Below are 22764 nucleotides of genomic sequence, written 5' to 3'. Positions count from 1 at the left end.
GAAGAGGGAGGGACTATCGTTAATTAGCTGAAATCTGTAGAATACAAAAAGATCAAAGGGCAGTAGCTTCACTTTGTGGTGGTGGTTGGGAGCGGGAGTTCTCAAGCGGAAAAGGTTGTGGCATTGGCGACAACGGCAACCCGACTTTGTGGGGTGGAGGTGTGGAGTGATGATGGAAGGAAGTAGCGTAGATTCCGGAAGTGATCCGGAAATGGAGGATGTGGATAGTGGAGGCGGCGAGAATGGAAGTAGTAAGTGGAGTGTAGTAGAAAATCGGAAAAGAAAGAAACAATCTTCAGAATCGGGTAGTGAGAAAGGAAATCTCCAGACTAGAAGAAGGAAAGAGGAATATAAGGTATTGTTGAAGTTTGTTGACTCTGTAAATGCGATTAATCCGTTGAAGCTGACGAAAACATTGAAAGAAATGATAGGGACAGTTGAAAGCATTACGACTTTGAGGGATGGCAATCTGTTGTTGTTTTGTAAAGACAGTAGGCAGCAAAAATCAGCTCTGGGTATAAAATCGATGATTGGACATAAGGTGTTGTGCTCGATACCGGAAGAAAAGAATTGGGTTAGAGGTGTTGTAACAGGGATTCCGACAGATGTCACGGAGGAGAAGATTAAAAGAAATATCACGGGAGCAGCAGTAAAGTTTGTTAAACGGCTCAAGTGTGTTAGAAATAACGAGAAGATGGATAGCCTCTCAGTAATGATAAACTTTGATGAAAATAAAATGCCAGAGAAAGTTTATTTAGGATTTGTAAGATATGCAGTAAGACCATACGTTCCTCCGCCGCTAAGATGTTATAAGTGTCAAAAATTCGGTCATGTAGCGGCAGTATGCAGAGGTAAGCAGAGATGTGCGCGGTGTGGAGGTGAACATGAGTACGGCAAATGTGGGCAAGGTGTAAATCCTAAATGCTGCAACTGTGGTGGGGATCATAGTGCAGGATACGGTGGTTGTCAGGTACGGAAAAAGGCAGTCAAGGTTCAAAATGTTAGAACGACAGAAGGAATAACATACGCTGAGGCATTGAAGAAAGTAAACCAGATTCCTAAAACAAATGAAAATATGAATGAAGAAATTCATTCAAAACAACAGAGTAAAGAACAAAGAGATGAAAAGGTAGTAGTGGATGATAAAGTGGCATTTGTAACATTTATCGCTGAAGTAGTGAACTGTTCAGCTCAAACTGAAAGCAGGACTGAAAGAATTAAAATCATTATCAGAGCTGCAGAAAAGTACTTGGATCTGGGGAATGTTACTGTTGACATGATAAATGAAAGGCTCAAGATTCCAACATTAAATAGTCAAGCAGTAAATAGTCAGACAACATGTGGTGGATCTTAATGGTGTTATATATTTTGCAATGGAATGCAAGAAGTTTGATTGCAAATGGACAGGAGTTTAAGAAATTTATAGCAGACCAAGAGAAAGGCCCAGATATTATATGTATACAGGAAACTTGGCTTAAGTCACAATATAACTTTCTAATACATGGATATACTACTATTCGGAGGGATAGACAACAAGGGAATGGAGGTGGAGTAGCTACTTTTATAAAGCAAGGAATCGGGTATAAAACAGTTGAGGTAGATGGGGAAGTAGAAGTTGTGGTGGTGGAAATATGGGAAGGATCAAGGTGTATTAGAGTAATTAATTTTTACAATCCATGTGATAGGTTAAGCAAGGATATTCTAGAAAGTATAGGAGGAAATGAAAGTCAAAAAATGGTGTGGTGTGGTGATTTTAACGCTCATAGTTCAATATGGGGAAGCGCAAAAACAGATTATAATGGTAAGATCATTGAAGATATGCTAGATTGGGGAAGATTAGTGTGCATTAATGATGGAAGTCATACTAGAATTGATTTGAATAAGGGAAGGCATTCGGTATTAGACTTGACAATAGTATCTGAAAGTTTAGCGAGTAAATGTGAATGGAAAGTACTAAAACAAAGTACTGTAGGAAGTGATCATTTTCCTATTTGCAGTAAAGTTGGAGTAGATATAGAACAAAGAGTGGGGGAAAGAATGCCTAGGTGGAGGTTCAAGTCAGCGGATTGGGATAAGTATAAGGAGTTATGTGGAAGCAAAATGAAGGACATTAGTAAATGTATAGAAGATGTTGATGTTTTTAATAATGAAATATGCAAGGTTCTTCAGAGTACAGCAGTAGAAGTAATAGGTAAGAGGAAGGCAGGCAGCAGGAAGAAAGTTATGCCATGGTGGAACGAGGAGTGTAGTGAGGCAACAAAAAGGAGAAATAAAGCACTCAAGAAGGTAAGAAGGTCACTTAATTATAATGATTTAATAAGTTATAAAAGGGCACAAGCTATAGTGAGAAGAGTCATTCGGACATCTAAAAGAAATTATTGGAGGGAATTTTGTAATAGAATAGGGGAAGACATTGAAATAAGTGAGTTATGGAATATGATACGAAAGATGGGAGGGATACAAAGAGGTTACAACATACCTGTATTAGAATATAATAATAGACAAATTATATCTGAAAGCGGTAAAGCAGAGGTATTTGCAGAAACATTCGTTAAAATTCATAGTAATTCGAATTTATCAGAGGATGCGAGGAAAACTAGGGACCAGATACTAAGTAAATATCCTCATTTATTGGAGGAAAAGGGACTTTCAGGAAGTACAATGGATTCAGAGTTTAATTTGTACGAATTGAAAAAAGCGCTTGCAGGGGTTAAGCAAACATCTCCAGGCAGAGATGACATTTGTTATGAGATGGTAAAACATTTATCAGAGACAGCATTAGAGACAATTTTGAGGCTTTTTAATAAGGTTTGGGAGTTAGGAAAGTTACCAAATGACTGGAAGCATGGTGTCATAGTGCCAATTCCAAAACCAGGCAAAGATCATACACAGCCAAATAATTATAGACCTATAGCTTTAACGTCTAATCTATGCAAAATAATGGAGCGTATGGTCATGAGTAGATTAGTATATGTCATTGAAAGGGATAATATTTTATCACCTTATCAAAGTGGATTTAGGAAAGGACGTAATACAATGGACTCAGTACTGTGCCTGGAATCTGAAATAAGAAAGGCTCAGGTAAATAAGGAAGCTTTAGTTGGGGTATTTTTTGATGTTGAAAAAGCTTATGACATGATGTGGAAAGAGGGACTTTTAATTAAGTTAGAAAAAATGGAAATTAAAGGAAGAATGTATAACTGGATCAGGGATTTCCTGTTTAACAGAACTATACAAGTAAGAGTAAGTACTGCTTTTTCTCAGATACACACAATAGAGAATGGAACACCTCAGGGAAGCGTTAGTAGTCCAATTCTGTTTAATATTATGATTAACGACATCTTTACAAAGGTTGATAGGGGCATTGGAAGATCTTTATATGCGGATGATGGAGCACTGTGGAAAAGAGGGCGTAATGTAAAGAATGTGGAAAGATGTTTGCAGAATGCCGTTAAAATGGTAGAAAATTGGGCAAATGAATGGGGATTTCGGTTTTCAGTAGATAAAACGCAGGTAATTTGTTTTGCAAAAAGGAAAAGTAACCCTACCATTAACATCAGATTGTATGGACAAGAAGTGAAGCAAACAGCAGTTGTGAGGTTTCTGGGTATATGGATGGATTTGAAATTGAATTTTAGTATGCATATCCAGAAACTGGTTGACAAATGCAAAAAAGCATTAAATATCATGAGGTGTTTAGCAGGAGTTGATTGGGGAGCATGTCGCCAGTCTCTTAAAATAATATATTGTGCTCTAATAAGATCAGCAATAGATTATGGCAGTATGGTATATTGCACTGCATCCAAAACACAACTCGTAAAAATAGAGGCAATTCAGTCACAAGCTTTGCGAGTTTGTTGTGGAGCGTTTAGATCCTCTCCAATAACAGCAGTGCAAGTAGAGATGGGTGTAATGCCTCAAGTAATTCGTAGGCTCAAGTTAAAGATGAGGTATTTTATAAGTATAAAGGGACACTTGGACAGTCACCCAGTTAAAATGGTGTTGGAGGATTGTTGGGAATATGGACATAAAAAGTTATCAAGTTTTGGATGGAAGGCCAGTGAGGAAGCCCGGAGAATGGGATTAAGTGACTTCAATGTTGCTCCTACTGTGGCTAGGTCAGCAATTCCTCCTTGGTTTTTCCCAATGCCTTTGATTGATACTCAATTGCTTAAAGAAAAGCATAACAATACAAATGGATTAGGAAATTTTAATATACAGCAATACATTGATCAAAGTTATTATAGTGCAGTTCAAATATACACTGATGGTTCAAAAGATCCAGAATCTGGGAAAACAGCAGTAGCGGTATATATTCCACTTTTTAACATTAGAATAGCAAAAAGAATATCAGATTATCTTTCAGTATTCTCTGCAGAAATTATTGCAATATGTCTAGCGCTTCAGTGGATAGAAGAAATCCAACCAACAAGGGTAGTGATATGTACAGATTCTTTATCCGCACTAAATAGCTTGGAAAGTGGAACATCATCAGCAAGGCAAGACATGATAAATGAAGTAATGCAGAGTCTTTACAGAACAAGACAGTATGGACTTCTGGTGAATCTTGTATGGGTTCCATCGCATATGGGTGTGAAAGGAAATGAGGAGGCTGATAATCAGGCTAAACAGGCATTAAATCATTCACAAATTGACATTGAAGTGGCATTAAGTAAAACAGAAATTAAAGTGATAATAGCTAAACAAATACAGGAAATTTGGCAGAAAGAATGGAATGAAGGAAAGAAAGGTAGACATTTTTACTGCATTCAAGGAAAAGTTGGGTCAGAGAGAAGAAGATTCGGAAACCGGAAAGAGGATGTTTTAATAACAAGAATGCGTATTGGACATTGTTTATTAAATCAAAGCTTACAAAGAATTGGTAAACATGAGAATGGAAATTGTGACAAATGTGGGTTAGTTGAAAATATAGAGCATGTCCTTTTAGAATGCGAAGCTTATGAAAGAGAGCGGTCCCAGTTAAGACATGCTTTAAGAAGTGTAGGAATCAATGAGTTGACACTTCAGGTTCTCCTAGGACAAGGTGCTAAACAATCAAGAGTTTATCATGAGTTATTTATATTTTTAAAGGAAACAGGATTATTTAATAGGATTTAAAACTCCATTATGTGTAAATTTTATATGGATATATATATAATTTTTTTTTTTTTTTTTTTTTTTTTTTTTTTTTTAAAGAGTAGATCTAGTTTAAACTTCCTTTCCAAATATGCGCTTCACACTCCATATCAGTAGGTGGCGGGAATGCACCTTTTAAGTTGGTTTGCCAACCGCCATTAAATCCTAGAAGAAGAAGAAGAAGAAGAAGCTTCACTTTGTGTTTAGCTGTTGAACAATGGCTGGAAGTTGGTGTTTGGCTCAGATTTTGGTGGTCTGTGCTTTCTGCCATGCTGTTCCACAGTGGAGTAAATCGCTTCAGGATGCTCTGATGATCCAGCAAACTGACCAGCAGTTTCAGCTCCAGAAGCCAGTTCAACAGCTAACTAACCAGCAGTTTCCGCCTCGGAAACCAGTTCAACAGCTAACTAACCAGCAATTTCCGCTCCAAAAGCCTGTTCCACAACTACCTACACCGCAGTTTCCGCTTCAGAAGCCAGTTCATCAGCTAACTAACCAGCAATTCCCGCTTCAGAAGCCAGTTCCACAACAACCTAAGCCGCAGTTTCCGCTTCAGAAGCCAGTTCCACAACAACCTAAGCTGCAGTTTCCGCTTCAGAAGCCAGTTCCACAACAACCTAAGCCGCAGTTTCCGCTTCAGAAGCCAGTTCCACAACAACCTAAGCTGCAGTTTCCGCTTCAGAAGCCAGTTCCACAACAACCTAAGCCGCAGTTTCCGATTCAGAAGCCAGTTAAACAGCAGTTTCAGAAGCCAGTAGTGCAGGCAGAGCCCCTTGATAAATGTGCTGTAGCTGATTCTGAGCAGATCCAATGTGGTCTACCTGGGATCAGTGGTGCTGAGTGTGAAGCTATCAACTGCTGCTTTAACGGACAGCAGTGTTTCTATAGGAGGGCAGGTAAGCGTTCTCCATCTTATTCTGTTCGTGTTAAACTGTTTCTCTGAATTTAACCTGCTCTTGTTCTAGTGACTGTCCAGTGTATTAGAGATGGTCAGTTTGTGGTAGTGGTGTCTCGAGACGTTACCTTGCCTCGACTGAGTCTGGATTCGGTTCATCTACTGGGTGGAAACGACCCACCTTGTGCTCCTGTGGGGTCTACACCTTCCTTTGCTATATACCAGTTCCCTGTGACCGCATGTGGCACGAGCGTGATGGTTAGCAGCTGCTACTGGTTTTATTCTGCATCGCTTGGACTGGATGCTGACACCGTTTCTATTCACAGGAGGACGGTGGATATGTGGTGTATGAAAACAGAATGACCTCATCGTATGAAGTGGGGATTGGACCATATGGTTCCATCACAAGGGACAGTCATTTTGAGTAGGTGATCCATGACTTGGTGTGACCACTAATCCCTGATAAATGCTACAAGCTCGCTGTGTGTCGTCCAGGTTTCTCTTCCAGTGTAGATATTCGGGAACTTCCGTGGAAGCTCTGGTTGTGGAGGTCAACTCTGTTCCTCCACCTCCACCAGTAGCTGCTCCTGGACCTCTCAGGGTGGAGCTCAGACTGGCCAATGGCCAATGTGTCACCAAAGGCTGTGCTGAAGGTAAGGTCTTGTCCTGTGTCTGCCTAAAGCCTTTCAAACTGGAGTCTGGTTAAACCCCAGTGTTGTTCCTCAGGGGATGAGGCCTACACGTCCTACTACAGTGACGCTGATTATCCCATCACAAAAGTCCTGCGAGAGCCTGTGTATGTTGAGGTGCACATTATGGAGAGGACTGACCCCAACATTGTCCTGATGCTGGGACGTTGTTGGACTACTTCAACCCCCAGTCCACTCAGTCTCCCCCAGTGGGACCTTCTGATCGACGGGTGAGTGTACAGCCAATCTTCATCCAGTTAGTCTGCTGGGAGACCCTTTCTAACCTTCTCTTTTGTCTTCAGATGCCCTTACCAGGACGACCGCTATCTGACCACACTGGTTCCAGTGACTGGATCGTCTGGTCTTCAGTTCCCAACCCACTACAAGCGCTTTGCTGTGAAGATGTTCACATTTGTAGATCCAGCCTCACTGGCTGCTCTGCAGGAAACCGTATGCCCCCCTTTACTTGAACATTTGTGTATTTACTACTTGTGGATTCTATGACTTGAGCCTCTTTCTTCCCTGTCAGATCTTCATCCACTGCAGTACAGAGGTGTGCCATCCATCATCTGGCTCTTGTGAGCAAAGCTGCACCAGGAAACGTGAGTTCTTGCTTTCTCTCGACAAGAGGAACTGAGCATTTCAGAAGTGCGTTCTCACTTCTAACACTTCTCTTTCAGGAAGAGACACTCGTATCAAGGCTGTCTCTGGGGAGCAGACTGTGGTTTCTAGTGGAGAAGTTACTCTGGTCATGTAAATCTAGTGTTTTTAATAAACCGTGCAGAACCCCGAGGTATCTCCTTGTCTATTGTTTTGGTTTCGGCAGAATCCGGGATTACATGCCTCTTCCCAGTTGTGTTTTCCTCCCAAAAGGTTGTGAAACCTTGGTTTAATAGTGTAAGGTTGTGCATTCCTTTATCCATCCTCCAGTTGTTAACCTGGGGCAGCACAAGGTTCCCCTTTTTTAATTTGTCTTCCAAACAGTAGTTTGGTTCCCGATATTCACAATATAAAGTTATGTGGATTACTTGCGGCTTTTGTTTTAAATCCAACTCAAATTGCTGAGCTCAAGTTTTAAATGGAAATCAATTCTTGACTGTCTTGAAGCAAACACGAAACCGTGTCAATTGTCCTCAAGTCAAAGTAATGATATTAAAGGGATCCTCCTCCCCAAAATGAAAATTGTGTCACTAATCACTTACCCCCGTGTCGTTCCAAACCTGTAGAAACTTCATTCGTCTTTGGGACACAATTTAACCCCTTACTTGTCACCCCCCATTTTCAGCATGGAGACATGAATGACATGCCCAAAATTAAAAGGTTGCTGCTAAGGAGTCTTTCTTACTAGATACATAATCAACATCTGTTCACAAAGCTGACACCTCAAAGTTTACTGTTCAGGAATCAGAATTACTCAGACGGTTATAATCGAGATATATGTAAGCTCAAACATGTCAGTAAAAATATTAAAAACCTATTTAAAAGTGATGTAGGATATGATTTTAGATACATAATGAAGCTAAAGCCACAAGTCTACTAATACTTCATTTTGATATTTCAGAATATAATCTCACAAAGTGTGAATTTTATGAAGCCTTTTCTAAGACCGTGTCATGTGTGTTTTTAGAGAAGGCTAGTAAAATTGATTTATGACTCCTGGAATGCGATCGTCTCTTGTTTGGACCGGCAAAACTGCCCCATTCATGATTCTATTGTTGTTACGAAATGAGCCTTTCACACATGGGCCAGGTATGACACAAGATCCTGATTCTTCATTTATCATTATTCCAGTATACATTTACCCCACTATTATCAAAAGCCTTACTATAAAAATACAACAAAACATTTTCTTACAACTTTTGACAAAATGATTACAAAATGCATTATGAAGAAGAACTGCACCTGCTATGTAGCTGCATTAGAGCTAAAGTTAGCATCAAGCTACATAAGACTATTCATGAAAATTAACCGATTGTTTGTAATAACCTCCTTTTGCGATCACATGTGGAATTTTACTGCTGTAAAAATATGCTATTTATAGCCTTTTACGTCGCTGCACAAGTTAGCATTTCAGATGTACATTTTTAATATTATAAAAATGCCCAAAATCACATACCAACCATTAACTAACGTAATCGTGTGTTTATTATTTGGATATTTCATGGGTACAGAGGTTTCTCTGTGTTGTTGTGGTCAGGTATCAACACAGAAGTGTACAGGAAATGCATCATGGGTAGGATGGGGCGGGATATGATGCACAGTTATGATGGACAAGACACGGGCGAATCCGGTCTCTGTCAGCGCGCACACGGAAGACTATTCACACAGAGACAGGGCTGGGAGCGGATCATTATCATCAGATTGCGAAAATCAGTGGAAAATGATTAGAAATGAGGATTCTGACTGAAGAAATATGAAGTAAACATCAGTAAATATATCTCGGTGTATATGCAACTTTTGACTATAAACCCTATTTGACGCTTTTCAGTGAATCTATGAGAACACAAACCACTGCAGACGTGACTGAATATGAATGCTTGGTGAATTTCTATTCTAATAATGACTCCTATTTATTTTGTACTCCTGACATAAATGACGGTCACTGCAACAATGTTTTATCAAAACATTGGTCAAATATCGAAGCTAGAGTCTTTAAACTTTCAACTGATGCACAGTTTCTCCAGGTCAAGTGAGAGAGTGATGTTTAACGTGCTGTGAAAGTAAAACAATAATCTGGGGCCGGTGACTATCCTTGACAGCAAAGGGGTTAAAGATATTTTGGATGAAAACCGGGAGGCCTGTGACCATCCCATATACTGCCAAGGTCCAGAAAAGTACCATCGGAATTACCCATCTGCCATCAGTGGATGAACCGTAACGTTAGGAAGCGATGAGAACACTTTGTACACAAATGAAACCAAGACTTTATTCAACAGATGGTCTCCCCTGTCTCTCCCCACATCACCCTAGTGCCATTTTGAAAAACACCCGCTGAACACAAACGGTATATGCTATTGTGAGCCGCAACAAGTACGCGCGGTTCTCTTTCAAATCAAAGCGTAAATTTACGTAGAAAGCATATGCTTGTGGCGCGGCTGACACAGAAGAACGTACACAGTCTGACTACTCCGATGATGCTTTTCTGGACCTTGACAGTGCATTTTACTTGGCAGCCTGTGGGCCAGTCACAAGCCTCCTGGTTTTCATCCAAAATAAGTTGAGTTCCGAAGATGAACGAAGCTCTTATGGGTTCGGAACGACTTGGGGGCAAGTGATGACGATCTTCATTTTGGGGTGGAGTATCCCTTTAGTATTGAAACCGCCCAAGATGTTGCACAAGTGACAAACCAACAGTTTTCAAAAAAGGTCATTCACTGAGAGTCCAAACATTAGTTCTATTTGGGTGTCATTTCGTCAATGATTTTTCAGAATTCTAACGGACCTGCTACTGCACAAAAAACCCCTTACGTCAGTACAGGTTCTGCAAGTTTGGCACACCAAATACTAAACTGAACTTAAGCGATGCCTGCCGTTTTCCTAAAATGTAAAGCCTATAAATAACCCATCTGAAGGTGGAAAATGTTGTGCCAGTGTTGATCCTGGGAGTGCGCTTCTATTGTACATGGATTTAAAAAGCATGAGAGATGTCAACAAAGAGCATTAGGAAACAAATTTAACTGATCAAACCTATTTGGGGGGGGTGCAAGGAGGAAATTAAACTGCTCATTTGAAGTTACCAACATGAAGAAAATCAAGTTCACTGCATAAGATGCACGCAAAAATCTGCACTGCTTCATGGAAGTGGACAGTCACACAGAACTCTTTCGGCACAAGTGCCAATTAACAGAATTCCCTTTACAGCATCATGGGCAATGTATTCCACATTTACAGTACTCCTAAAAAAGGGAGCTCACAGCAGGTCCCTTTAAAAGGTTTATTAACTTCCCTAACGAGAAAAGGGAGCCTTTCCTTCTGGCAAGAGAATAGGTACAGTAGGACTACCCACTTCCTCGCACAAAATCAATTGGTTAAACTAGACAAGAAAAACGGAAACAAGAATAAGTTTGCTCCCCCACATTTATTGAAGACCAGCTAAAGTCTTCTTGTGCTCTTGAACCACTACAGGACCGAGCGAGGCCTTCCCTTCCCACTGAAGGCCTAGAAAAAGCAGACACCAAAGTTAAGTGCTTGAAGGGTACCAAGCAAAAACCAAGCTTAAAAGCACCTTCCTACCTCCAAAAGGAGAAGCAGCAGTTCCACCATCAGGACCACATGTTGAGTCACAGCAACCACAAACCTGGTTGTTCCCATCAGCAGCAAGCCACCTGCAATACGAAAAATCAGACATGGCACCTTTATTTGTATTCGTAAGTGGCATGAACATACCCATTGGCAAAGGAACAGGATTTGTGGAGCGCGTCACTAGGTGCAGAAGCAAGAGTGGCCTTCAGAACACACGTCATGTAGATCTGCAAGAGACACCACGGGTAAGGGGACACAAACCACAGCAAATGGGAGAGGTCATTCTCCAACACTCATTATACATACAGAAGGACTGGATCCCCCCTGGAACATGAAGGCCTCCAGCTGGAACCGGATTTTGTCTTCCTGGGATCGAGGCATGAAGCGCGAGCTGGAAGCGGTGACCTTGGCATCCACAAGACATCTAAGGAGTAAAAAGTAGTTGTCAGGGACAAAGTGGTTACAAGGAGCAAACTCGAGAACAAGTCAACTCTGCAGCATCTGGTGACATGAACACACCCATGATTCTCAATGAACAAATATCTCGGAAGGGCGTTCACATCAGGTACTTGGGTGGCCACACAGCTGTCCACAAACACACGCAGAGGGACGTGGTTGTATACCTTCACAGATGCCTCAACATTAATAACGTCACCCAGGAAGTAAGAGTTTGAAGGCCTCTCATAGGACCAGTCATCTGCAAGAGGGAAGAACTGCTTAGGCACAGCCTCGTTCAGAAGGCAGAAGGTCTAGAGAAACTGCACAAACCAGTCATGAGCTTCAGGGAGAACACCAAGACTTCTTCACCAGCCTCCGTTGAGGCATAAGGGACCCAAGTTGGCTTCAAGGCACTACTGCTGACATTTTGAAACCTGCAGTTCAAGAAGTGACCAATTAAATGGGCTTCCAGTTCCACCACTGCAAGTAATGCCACAAGTCACAAAAGGTCGCTTACCTTTGATAGTGGCATTGAACTCCAATAACTGCACCACCTGCACGGGTAATCGGAGTGCCAGCAAACGCCTCAGGAGTGTAGGTAAGGGCAAAGGTGTAGACAAGCTCATCCTTGGTCATCTATAGGAGACTGACGTTGTTACCAAGAGGGTTCTCCGAAAAAAAGAACCCATTCCAAAAGGCATCTTAGCAAGTCCTGCCATAACACTTGGTTACCCGAGTAAGCAGTTATTAAGAGTCTTTCCCACTATAAGAGAACCGTCCCATGGATGGTTCCCTGAATCTAGAACGTCGATACCAAAACAAGGGCCTATTTTTAGTAGGGTTCAATAAATCTAGTAACACTTAACAGCTCTTACCATCAAGACACTGTTGCAGTCCTGCAGTTCATTCTCAAAGAAGAGCACCTTAGAGCCTGGGACCAAGCCGACAACAGGACATCCTCCCAGAGTCAGACCAGATGGCTGGATCAGTTCACCATTGCTAAACAAGTCCTGCTGTACCTCCACATGAATCCGGTTCTCACCGCATTGAATAGCTACACTACTGGGGGTCACAGGTTGCCTCAAATGGAAATCCACCGCCATCTCACTCGGCACTTCTGGAACAACGGGGAACCTCCAGTCCAAAGGCTTCACTGGACCCTGCAACACCTGCTTCTCCTGAAGACCAAGAGGCTCTTGTGCAAATCCTCTGTAGTCGAGACTCTGAAACGGAGAGGCCTTCTGCAAAGTGTTCCCGAGCACTTGAGAAGAAACAGGCACTCTGGAAGCTGGATACGATTGATGCTTCTTGCTTTTTGGACTTTGACTGGAACTCAAACTTCCAAAAGCATTCTTCAGATCAAACACCACAAGCACAACCAGCACTAACACACATTGCAAAAGACCCATGCTGACAAACGTTAACACAATACCCACCAGTGCTCGTCTTTGCCATTAAGTACAGCTTTGAATTTAAGCGGCTCCTCCCCTTTCAGCTTGATTGATTACCTTTGGACCTCCAAAGGTCTCTGGACCTGTAATTAACAAATGAGAACGTTCTGGAATGTCACTAGCCAATGGAAGGCTTGATAAGGATCTGAGATTTTCATCTACACGTATTCACAATTTTACAATTAAAGTTTGACAGTGTGTCTATGATAGACAAAGAATGTCATTAAAAAAGCGCCTGGTATGACTCAAATAATAGAGAATATTCATAAAAATCTCTCTCTTTTTTTAAGACTTTTTAGTTTATCATTGGCAAAGATTTTGAAAAATGTAGAATTACATCAGTTGCTCCCCAATGAATCCTCTGCAGTGAATGGGTGGCATCAGAACGGAAGTCCAAAGAGCTATTATAAATATCAAAATAATCCACAAGTAATTCACATCAATTACGGTCTTGTGAAGGGAAAGGCTGTGTGTTTATAAGAAACAAATCCATCGTTGAGAAAATCAGATTATTGCTTCTGGCCAAAATATGAGCTCATAATCCCAGTTAAAGGTGCCATAGAATGCATTGATACAATATTTTAAATTAGATCTACATAAAAGGTACGTGGCTTGGGTATGGGCAAAAATTCTCTGGAATGGTTTTACATGTCCATTTACAACCCTGGGATTTGTCCCTAGAATTATTTGGAAGGGTCATGAACAATAAGGTTGAGCTCTGCTCTGATTGGCTGTTTCACAGCGCGGATCTCTTCTGTCCAGCGTGGACGATGGCGAGATTAGGCATCCAACCTGATATGTTTGAGCCTGTATCAGACGAAGATAAAGATTTGGAAAGAATGTTTAGCGTCCGCTTGAACGAGGCTTGAGAGAGTTGTCAGTGAAGATGTGGACGCAGCCTCTGTGTTGCTTTTATAAGCGTTTTTTCTCAATAAGAATTGAATCTTGAGATCCAATGAGAATCACCCAGTTGTTAAGGAAGAGGGAGGGACTATCGTTAATTAGCTGAAATCTGTAGAATACAAAAAGATCAAAGGGCAGTAGCTTCACTTTGTGTTTAGCTGTTGAACAATGGCTGGAAGTTGGTGTTTGGCTCAGATTTTGGTGGTCCGTGCTTTCTGCCATGCTGTTCCACAGTGGAGTAAATCGCTTCAGGATGCTCTGATGATCCAGCAAACTGACCAGCAGTTTCAGCTCCAGAAGCCAGTTCAACAGCTAACTAACCAGCAGTTTCCGCCTCGGAAACCAGTTCAACAGCTAACTAACCAGCAATTTCCGCTCCAAAAGCCTGTTCCACAACTACCTACACCGCAGTTTCCGCTTCAGAAGCCAGTTCAACAGCTAACTAACCAGCAATTTCCGCTTCAGAAGCCAGTTCCACAACAACCTAAGCCGCAGTTTCCGCTTCAGAAGCCAGTTCCACAACAACCTAAGCTGCAGTTTCCGCTTCAGAAGCCAGTTCTACAACAACCTAAGCCGCAGTTTCCGCTTCAGAAGCCAGTTCCACAACAACCTAAGCTGCAGTTTCCGCTTCAGAAGCCAGTTCCACAACAACCTAAGCCGCAGTTTCCGATTCAGAAGCCAGTCAAACAGCAGTTTCAGAAGCCAGTAGTGCAGGCAGAGCCCCTTGATAAATGTGCTGTAGCTGATTCTGAGCAGATCCAATGTGGTCTACCTGGGATCAGTGGTGCTGAGTGTGAAGCTATCAACTGCTGCTTTAACGGACAGCAGTGTTTCTATGGGAGGGCAGGTAAGCGTTCTCCATCTTATTCTGTTCGTGTTAAACTGTTTCTCTGAATTTAACCTGCTCTTGTTCTAGTGACTGTCCAGTGTATTAGAGATGGTCAGTTTGTGGTAGTGGTGTCTCGAGACGTTACCTTGCCTCGACTGAGTCTGGATTCGGTTCATCTACTGGGTGGAAACGACCCACCTTGTGCTCCTGTGGGGTCTACACCTTCCTTTGCTATATACCAGTTCCCTGTGACCGCATGTGGCACGAGCGTGATGGTTAGCAGCTGCTACTGGTTTTATTCTGCATCGCTTGGACTGGATGCTGACACCGTTTCTATTCACAGGAGGACGGTGGATATGTGGTGTATGAAAACAGAATGACCTCATCGTATGAAGTGGGGATTGGACCATATGGTTCCATCACAAGGGACAGTCATTTTGAGTAGGTGATCCATGACTTGGTGTGACCACTAATCCCTGATAAATGCTACAAGCTCGCTGTGTGTCGTCCAGGTTTCTCTTCCAGTGTAGATATTCGGGAACTTCCGTGGAAGCTCTGGTTGTGGAGGTCAACTCTGTTCCTCCACCTCCACCAGTAGCTGCTCCTGGACCTCTCAGGGTGGAGCTCAGACTGGCCAATGGCCAATGTGTCACCAAAGGCTGTGCTGAAGGTAAGGTCTTGTCCTGTGTCTGCCTAAAGCCTTTCAAACTGGAGTCTGGTTAAACCCCAGTGTTGTTCCTCAGGGGATGAGGCCTACACGTCCTACTACAGTGACGCTGATTATCCCATCACAAAAGTCCTGCGAGAGCCTGTGTATGTTGAGGTGCACATTATGGAGAGGACTGACCCCAACATTGTCCTGATGCTGGGACGTTGTTGGACTACTTCAACCCCCAGTCCACTCAGTCTCCCCCAGTGGGACCTTCTGATCGACGGGTGAGTGTACAGCCAATCTTCATCCAGTTAGTCTGCTGGGAGACCCTTTCTAACCTTCTCTTTTGTCTTCAGATGCCCTTACCAGGACGACCGCTATCTGACCACACTGGTTCCAGTGACTGGATCGTCTGGTCTTCAGTTCCCAACCCACTACAAGCGCTTTGCTGTGAAGATGTTCACATTTGTAGATCCAGCCTCACTGGCTGCTCTGCAGGAAACCGTATGCCCCCCTTTACTTGAACATTTGTGTATTTACTACTTGTGGATTCTATGACTTGAGCCTCTTTCTTCCCTGTCAGATCTTCATCCACTGCAGTACAGAGGTGTGCCATCCATCATCTGGCTCTTGTGAGCAAAGCTGCACCAGGAAACGTGAGTTCTTGCTTTCTCTCGACAAGAGGAACTGAGCATTTTAGAAGTGCGTTCTCACTTCTAACACTTCTCTTTCAGGAAGAGACACTCGTATCAAGGCTGTCTCTGGGGAGCAGACTGTGGTTTCTAGTGGAGAAGTTACTCTGGTCATGTAAATCTAGTGTTTTTAATAAACCGTGCTGAACCCCGAGGTATCTCCTTGTCTATTGTTTTGGTTTCGGCAGAATCCGGGGTTACATGCCTCTTCCCAGTTGTGTTTTCCTCCCAAAAGGTGGTGAAACCTTGGTTTAATAGTGTAAGGTTGTGCATTCCTTTATCCATCCTCCAGTTGTTAACCTGGGGCAGCACAAGGTTCCCCTTTTTTAATTTGTCTTCCAAACAGTAGTTTGGTTCCCGATATTCACAATATAAAGTTATGTGGATTACTTGCGGCTTTTGTTTTAAATCCAACTCAAATTGCTGAGCTCAAGTTTTAAATGGAAATCAATTCTTGACTGTCTTGAAGCAAACACGAAACCGTGTCAATTGTCCTCAAGTCAAAGTAATGATATTAAAGGGATCCTCCTCCCCAAAATGAAAATTGTGTCACTAATCACTTACCCCCGTGTCGTTCCAAACCTGTAGAAACTTCATTCGTCTTTGGGACACAATTTAACCCCTTACTTGTCACCCCCCATTTTCAGCATGGAGACATGAATGACATGCCCAAAATTAAAAGGTTGCTGCTAAGGAGTCTTTCTTACTAGATACATAATCAACATCTGTTCACAAAGCTGACACCTCAAAGTTTACTGTTCAGGAATCAGAATTACTCAGACGGTTATAATCGAGATATATGTAAGCTCAAACATGTCAGTAAAAATATTAAAAACCTATTTAAAAGTGATGTAGGATATGATTTTAGATACATAATGAAGCTAAAGCCACAAGTCTACTAATACTTCATTTTGATATTTCAGAATATAATCTCACAAAGTGTGAATTTTATGAAGCCTTTTCTAAGACCGTGTCATGTGTGTTTTTAGAGAAGGCTAGTAAAATTGATTTATGACTCCTGGAATGCGATCGTCTCTTGTTTGGACCGGCAAAACTGCCCCATTCATGATTCTATTGTTGTTACGAAATGAGCCTTTCACACATGGGCCAGGTATGACACAAGATCTTGATTCTTCATTTATCATTATTCCAGTATACATTTACCCCACTATTATCAAAAGCCTTACTATAAAAATACAACAAAACATTTTCTTACAACTTTTGACAAAATGATTACAAAATGCATTATGAAGAAGAACTGCACCTGCTATGTAGCTGCATTAGAGCTAAAGTTAGCATCAAGCTACATAAGACTATTCATAAAAAAATTAACCGATTGTTTGTAATAACCTCCTTTTGCGATCACATGTGGAATTTTACTGCTGTAAAAATATGCTATTTATAGCCTTTTACGTCGCTGCACAAGTTAGCATTTCAGATGTACATTTTTAATATTGTTATAAAAACGCCCAAAATCACATACCAACCATTAACTAACGTAATCGTGTGTTTATTATTTGGATATTTCATGGGTACAGAGGTTTCTCTGTGTTGTTGTGGTCAGGTATCAACACAGAAGTGTACAGGAAATGCATCATGGGTAGGATGGGGCGGGATATGATGCACAGTTATGATGGACAAGACACGGGCGAATCCGGTCTCTGTCAGCGCGCACACGGAAGACTATTCACACAGAGACAGGGCTGGGAGCGGATCATTATCATCAGATTGCGAAAATCAGTGGAAAATGATTAGAAATGAGGATTCTGACTGAAGAAATATGAAGTAAATATATCTCGGTGTATATGCAACTTTTGACTATAAACCCTATTTGACGCTTTTCAGTGAATCTATGAGAACACAAACCACTGCAGACGTGACTGAATATGAATGCTTGGTGAATTTCTATTCTAATAATGACTCCTATTTATTTTGTACTCCTGACATAAATGACGGTCACTGCAACAATGTTTTATCAAAACATTGGTCAAATATCGAAGCTAGAGTCTTTAAACTTTCAACTGATGCACAGTTTCTCCAGGTCAAGTGAGAGAGTGATGTTTAACGTGCTGTGAAAGTAAAACAATAATCTGGGGCCGGTGACTATCCTTGACAGCAAAGGGGTTAAAGATATTTTGGATGAAAACCGGGAGGCCTGTGACCATCCCATATACTGCCAAGGTCCAGAAAAGTACCATCGGAATTACCCATCTGCCATCAGTGGATGAACCGTAACGTTAGGAAGCGATGAGAACACTTTGTACACAAATGAAACCAAGACTTTATTCAACAGATGGTCTCCCCTGTCTCTCCCCACATCACCCTAGTGCCATTTTGAAAAACACCCGCTGAACACAAACGGTATATGCTATTGTGAGCCGCAACAAGTACGCGCGGTTCTCTTTCAAATCAAAGCGTAAATTTACGTAGAAAACATATGCTTGTGGCGCGGCTGACACAGAAGAACGTACACAGTCTGACTACTCCGATGATGCTTTTCTGGACCTTGACAGTGCATTTTACAACCTAAGCCGCAGTTTCCGATTCAGAAGCCAGTCAAACAGCAGTTTCAGAAGCCAGTAGTGCAGGCAGAGCCCCTTGATAAATGTGCTGTAGCTGATTCTGAGCAGATCCAATGTGGTCTACCTGGGATCAGTGGTGCTGTGTGTGAAGCTATCAACTGCTGCTTTAACGGACAGCAGTGTTTCTATGGGAGGGCAGGTAAGCGTTCTCCATCTTATTCTGTTCGTGTTAAACTGTTTCTCTGAATTTAACCTGCTCTTGTTCTAGTGACTGTCCAGTGTATTAGAGATGGTCAGTTTGTGGTAGTGGTGTCTCGAGACGTTACCTTGCCTCGACTGAGTCTGGATTCGGTTCATCTACTGGGTGGAAACGACCCACCTTGTGCTCCTGTGGGGTCTACACCTTCCTTTGCTATATACCAGTTCCCTGTGACCGCATGTGGCACGAGCGTGATGGTTAGCAGCTGCTACTGGTTTTATTCTGCATCGCTTGGACTGGATGCTGACACCGTTTCTATTCACAGGAGGACGGTGGATATGTGGTGTATGAAAACAGAATGACCTCATCGTATGAAGTGGGGATTGGACCATATGGTTCCATCACAAGGGACAGTCATTTTGAGTAGGTGATCCATGACTTGGTGTGACCACTAATCCCTGATAAATGCTACAAGCTCGCTGTGTGTCGTCCAGGTTTCTCTTCCAGTGTAGATATTCGGGAACTTCCGTGGAAGCTCTGGTTGTGGAGGTCAACTCTGTTCCTCCACCTCCACCAGTAGCTGCTCCTGGACCTCTCAGGGTGGAGCTCAGACTGGCCAATGGCCAATGTGTCACCAAAGGCTGTGCTGAAGGTAAGGTCTTGTCCTGTGTCTGCCTAAAGCCTTTCAAACTGGAGTCTGGTTAAACCCCAGTGTTGTTCCTCAGGGGATGAGGCCTACACGTCCTACTACAGTGACGCTGATTATCCCATCACAAAAGTCCTGCGAGAGCCTGTGTATGTTGAGGTGCACATTATGGAGAGGACTGACCCCAACATTGTCCTGATGCTGGGACGTTGTTGGACTACTTCAACCCCCAGTCCACTCAGTCTCCCCCAGTGGGACCTTCTGATCGACGGGTGAGTGTACAGCCAATCTTCATCCAGTTAGTCTGCTGGGAGACCCTTTCTAACCTTCTCTTTTGTCTTCAGATGCCCTTACCAGGACGACCGCTATCTGACCACACTGGTTCCAGTGACTGGATCGTCTGGTCTTCAGTTCCCAACCCACTACAAGCGCTTTGCTGTGAAGATGTTCACATTTGTAGATCCAGCCTCACTGGCTGCTCTGCAGGAAACCGTATGCCCCCCTTTACTTGAACATTTGTGTATTTACTACTTGTGGATTCTATGACTTGAGCCTCTTTCTTCCCTGTCAGATCTTCATCCACTGCAGTACAGAGGTGTGCCATCCATCATCTGGCTCTTGTGAGCAAAGCTGCACCAGGAAACGTGAGTTCTTGCTTTCTCTCGACAAGAGGAACTGAGCATTTTAGAAGTGCGTTCTCACTTCTAACACTTCTCTTTCAGGAAGAGACACTCGTATCAAGGCTGTCTCTGGGGAGCAGACTGTGGTTTCTAGTGGAGAAGTTACTCTGGTCATGTAAATCTAGTGTTTTTAATAAACCGTGCTGAACCCCGAGGTATCTCCTTGTCTATTGTTTTGGTTTCGGCAGAATCCGGGGTTACATGCCTCTTCCCAGTTGTGTTTTCCTCCCAAAAGGTGGTGAAACCTTGGTTTAATAGTGTAAGGTTGTGCATTCCTTTATCCATCCTCCAGTTGTTAACCTGGGGCAGCACAAGGTTCCCCTTTTTTAATTTGTCTTCCAAACAGTAGTTTGGTTCCCGATATTCACAATATAAAGTTATGTGGATTACTTGCGGCTTTTGTTTTAAATCCAACTCAAATTGCTGAGCTCAAGTTTTAAATGGAAATCAATTCTTGACTGTCTTGAAGCAAACACGAAACCGTGTCAATTGTCCTCAAGTCAAAGTAATGATATTAAAGGGATCCTCCTCCCCAAAATGAAAATTGTGTCACTAATCACTTACCCCCGTGTCGTTCCAAACCTGTAGAAACTTCATTCGTCTTTGGGACACAATTTAACCCCTTACTTGTCACCCCCCATTTTCAGCATGGAGACATGAATGACATGCCCAAAATTAAAAGGTTGCTGCTAAGGAGTCTTTCTTACTAGATACATAATCAACATCTGTTCACAAAGCTGACACCTCAAAGTTTACTGTTCAGGAATCAGAATTACTCAGACGGTTATAATCGAGATATATGTAAGCTCAAACATGTCAGTAAAAATATTAAAAACCTATTTAAAAGTGATGTAGGATATGATTTTAGATACATAATGAAGCTAAAGCCACAAGTCTACTAATACTTCATTTTGATATTTCAGAATATAATCTCACAAAGTGTGAATTTTATGAAGCCTTTTCTAAGACCGTGTCATGTGTGTTTTTAGAGAAGGCTAGTAAAATTGATTTATGACTCCTGGAATGCGATCGTCTCTTGTTTGGACCGGCAAAACTGCCCCATTCATGATTCTATTGTTGTTACGAAATGAGCCTTTCACACATGGGCCAGGTATGACACAAGATCTTGATTCTTCATTTATCATTATTCCAGTATACATTTACCCCACTATTATCAAAAGCCTTACTATAAAAATACAACAAAACATTTTCTTACAACTTTTGACAAAATGATTACAAAATGCATTATGAAGAAGAACTGCACCTGCTATGTAGCTGCATTAGAGCTAAAGTTAGCATCAAGCTACATAAGACTATTCATAAAAAAATTAACCGATTGTTTGTAATAACCTCCTTTTGCGATCACATGTGGAATTTTACTGCTGTAAAAATATGCTATTTATAGCCTTTTACGTCGCTGCACAAGTTAGCATTTCAGATGTACATTTTTAATATTGTTATAAAAACGCCCAAAATCACATACCAACCATTAACTAACGTAATCGTGTGTTTATTATTTGGATATTTCATGGGTACAGAGGTTTCTCTGTGTTGTTGTGGTCAGGTATCAACACAGAAGTGTACAGGAAATGCATCATGGGTAGGATGGGGCGGGATATGATGCACAGTTATGATGGACAAGACACGGGCGAATCCGGTCTCTGTCAGCGCGCACACGGAAGACTATTCACACAGAGACAGGGCTGGGAGCGGATCATTATCATCAGATTGCGAAAATCAGTGGAAAATGATTAGAAATGAGGATTCTGACTGAAGAAATATGAAGTAAACATCAGTAAATATATCTCGGTGTATATGCAACTTTTGACTATAAACCCTATTTGACGCTTTTCAGTGAATCTATGAGAACACAAACCACTGCAGACGTGACTGAATATGAATGCTTGGTGAATTTCTATTCTAATAATGACTCCTATTTATTTTGTACTCCTGACATAAATGACGGTCACTGCAACAATGTTTTATCAAAACATTGGTCAAATATCGAAGCTAGAGTCTTTAAACTTTCAACGGATGCACAGTTTCTCCAGGTCAAGTGAGAGAGTGATGTTTAACGTGCTGTGAAAGTAAAACAATAATCTGGGGCCGGTGACTATCCTTGACAGCAAAGGGGTTAAAGATATTTTGGATGAAAACCGGGAGGCCTGTGACCATCCCATATACTGCCAAGGTCCAGAAAAGTACCATCGGAATTACCCATCTGCCATCAGTGGATGAACCGTAACGTTAGGAAGCGATGAGAACACTTTGTACACAAATGAAACCAAGACTTTATTCAACAGATGGTCTCCCCTGTCTCTCCCCACATCACCCTAGTGCCATTTTGAAAAACACCCGCTGAACACAAACGGTATATGCTATTGTGAGCCGCAACAAGTACGCGCGGTTCTCTTTCAAATCAAAGCGTAAATTTACGTAGAAAACATATGCTTGTGGCGCGGCTGACACAGAAGAACGTACACAGTCTGACTACTCCGATGATGCTTTTCTGGACCTTGACAGTGCATTTTACTTGGCAGCCTGTGGGCCAGTCACAAGCCTCCTGGTTTTCATCCAAAATAAGTTGAGTTCCGAAGATGAACGAAGCTCTTATGGGTTCGGAACGACTTGGGGGCAAGTGATGACGATCTTCATTTTGGGGTGGAGTATCCCTTTAGTATTGAAACCGCCCAAGATGTTGCACAAGTGACAAACCAACAGTTTTCAAAAAAGGTCATTCACTGAGAGTCCAAACATTAGTTCTATTTGGGTGTCATTTCGTCAATGATT

General features: G+C 42.0%; 4 protein-coding genes across 4 annotated transcripts; 3 read left to right on the top strand and 1 right to left on the bottom strand.

Moving 5' to 3' along the window:
* Window positions 1–5353: 5353 nt before the first annotated feature.
* On the top strand, window positions 5354–7512 carry LOC132131818 (zona pellucida sperm-binding protein 4-like). The gene is made up of 8 exons (XM_059543943.1): window positions 5354–6032; window positions 6102–6289; window positions 6358–6455; window positions 6527–6684; window positions 6758–6950; window positions 7023–7170; window positions 7250–7322; window positions 7401–7512. The coding sequence occupies exons 1-8, from the start codon at window positions 5354–5356 to the stop codon at window positions 7475–7477; spliced, it is 1614 nt and encodes a 537-aa protein (XP_059399926.1). The 3' UTR covers window positions 7478–7512.
* Window positions 7513–10779: 3267 nt separating this feature from the next.
* Window positions 10780–12824, bottom strand: LOC132131474 (zona pellucida sperm-binding protein 3-like). Its single transcript, XM_059543510.1, has 8 exons — window positions 12276–12824; window positions 11918–12036; window positions 11731–11834; window positions 11482–11659; window positions 11269–11386; window positions 11107–11189; window positions 10954–11045; window positions 10780–10878 (listed from the first exon to the last, which is right to left on the bottom strand). Exons 1-8 carry the CDS (start codon window positions 12807–12809, stop codon window positions 10799–10801), a joined length of 1308 nt encoding a protein of 435 aa, XP_059399493.1. The 5' UTR covers window positions 12810–12824; the 3' UTR covers window positions 10780–10798.
* Window positions 12825–13922: 1098 nt separating this feature from the next.
* On the top strand, window positions 13923–16081 carry LOC132131817 (zona pellucida sperm-binding protein 4-like). The gene is made up of 8 exons (XM_059543941.1): window positions 13923–14601; window positions 14671–14858; window positions 14927–15024; window positions 15096–15253; window positions 15327–15519; window positions 15592–15739; window positions 15819–15891; window positions 15970–16081. Exons 1-8 carry the CDS (start codon window positions 13923–13925, stop codon window positions 16044–16046), a joined length of 1614 nt encoding a protein of 537 aa, XP_059399924.1. The 3' UTR covers window positions 16047–16081.
* Window positions 16082–18364: 2283 nt separating this feature from the next.
* On the top strand, window positions 18365–20128 carry LOC132131399 (zona pellucida sperm-binding protein 4-like). The gene is made up of 9 exons (XM_059543413.1): window positions 18365–18401; window positions 18460–18648; window positions 18718–18905; window positions 18974–19071; window positions 19143–19300; window positions 19374–19566; window positions 19639–19786; window positions 19866–19938; window positions 20017–20128. The coding sequence occupies exons 1-9, from the start codon at window positions 18365–18367 to the stop codon at window positions 20091–20093; spliced, it is 1161 nt and encodes a 386-aa protein (XP_059399396.1). The 3' UTR covers window positions 20094–20128.
* Window positions 20129–22764: the final 2636 nt, after the last annotated feature.

Source organism: Carassius carassius, chromosome 48 (genome assembly GCF_963082965.1).
Source record: "Carassius carassius chromosome 48, fCarCar2.1, whole genome shotgun sequence".
Taxonomy (NCBI): Eukaryota; Metazoa; Chordata; class Actinopteri; order Cypriniformes; family Cyprinidae; genus Carassius; species Carassius carassius.
The sequence above is the reverse complement of the archived record's forward strand: the minus strand, read 5'-3'. Positions and strand labels throughout refer to the sequence as shown.

What these genes read in the sequence shown, in the direction of transcription:
- LOC132131818 (XM_059543943.1), top strand. Translation starts at nt 5,354, where the DNA reads ATGGCTGGAAGTTGGTGTTTGGCTCAGATTTTGGTGGTCTGTGCTTTC. An exon ending in CATGTGGCACGAGCGTGATG is followed by an intron (nt 6,290 to 6,357) that starts GTTAGCAGCTGC and finishes TTCTATTCACAG; the next exon opens with GAGGACGGTGGATATGTGGT. An exon ending in TGGCTGCTCTGCAGGAAACC is followed by an intron (nt 7,171 to 7,249) that starts GTATGCCCCCCT and finishes CTTCCCTGTCAG; the next exon opens with ATCTTCATCCACTGCAGTAC.
- LOC132131474 (XM_059543510.1), bottom strand. Translation starts at nt 12,809, where the DNA reads ATGGGTCTTTTGCAATGTGTGTTAGTGCTGGTTGTGCTTGTGGTGTTT. An exon ending in CTCCCTGAAGCTCATGACTG is followed by an intron (nt 11,660 to 11,730) that starts GTTTGTGCAGTT and finishes TCCCTCTTGCAG; the next exon opens with ATGACTGGTCCTATGAGAGG. An exon ending in TGCTGCTTCTCCTTTTGGAG is followed by an intron (nt 10,879 to 10,953) that starts GTAGGAAGGTGC and finishes TGCTTTTTCTAG; the next exon opens with GCCTTCAGTGGGAAGGGAAG.
- LOC132131817 (XM_059543941.1), top strand. Translation starts at nt 13,923, where the DNA reads ATGGCTGGAAGTTGGTGTTTGGCTCAGATTTTGGTGGTCCGTGCTTTC. An exon ending in TGGGACCTTCTGATCGACGG is followed by an intron (nt 15,520 to 15,591) that starts GTGAGTGTACAG and finishes TTTTGTCTTCAG; the next exon opens with ATGCCCTTACCAGGACGACC. An exon ending in GCAAAGCTGCACCAGGAAAC is followed by an intron (nt 15,892 to 15,969) that starts GTGAGTTCTTGC and finishes CTTCTCTTTCAG; the next exon opens with GAAGAGACACTCGTATCAAG.
- LOC132131399 (XM_059543413.1), top strand. Translation starts at nt 18,365, where the DNA reads ATGCTTGTGGCGCGGCTGACACAGAAGAACGTACACA. An exon ending in GTGTTTCTATGGGAGGGCAG is followed by an intron (nt 18,649 to 18,717) that starts GTAAGCGTTCTC and finishes CTCTTGTTCTAG; the next exon opens with TGACTGTCCAGTGTATTAGA. An exon ending in TGGGACCTTCTGATCGACGG is followed by an intron (nt 19,567 to 19,638) that starts GTGAGTGTACAG and finishes TTTTGTCTTCAG; the next exon opens with ATGCCCTTACCAGGACGACC.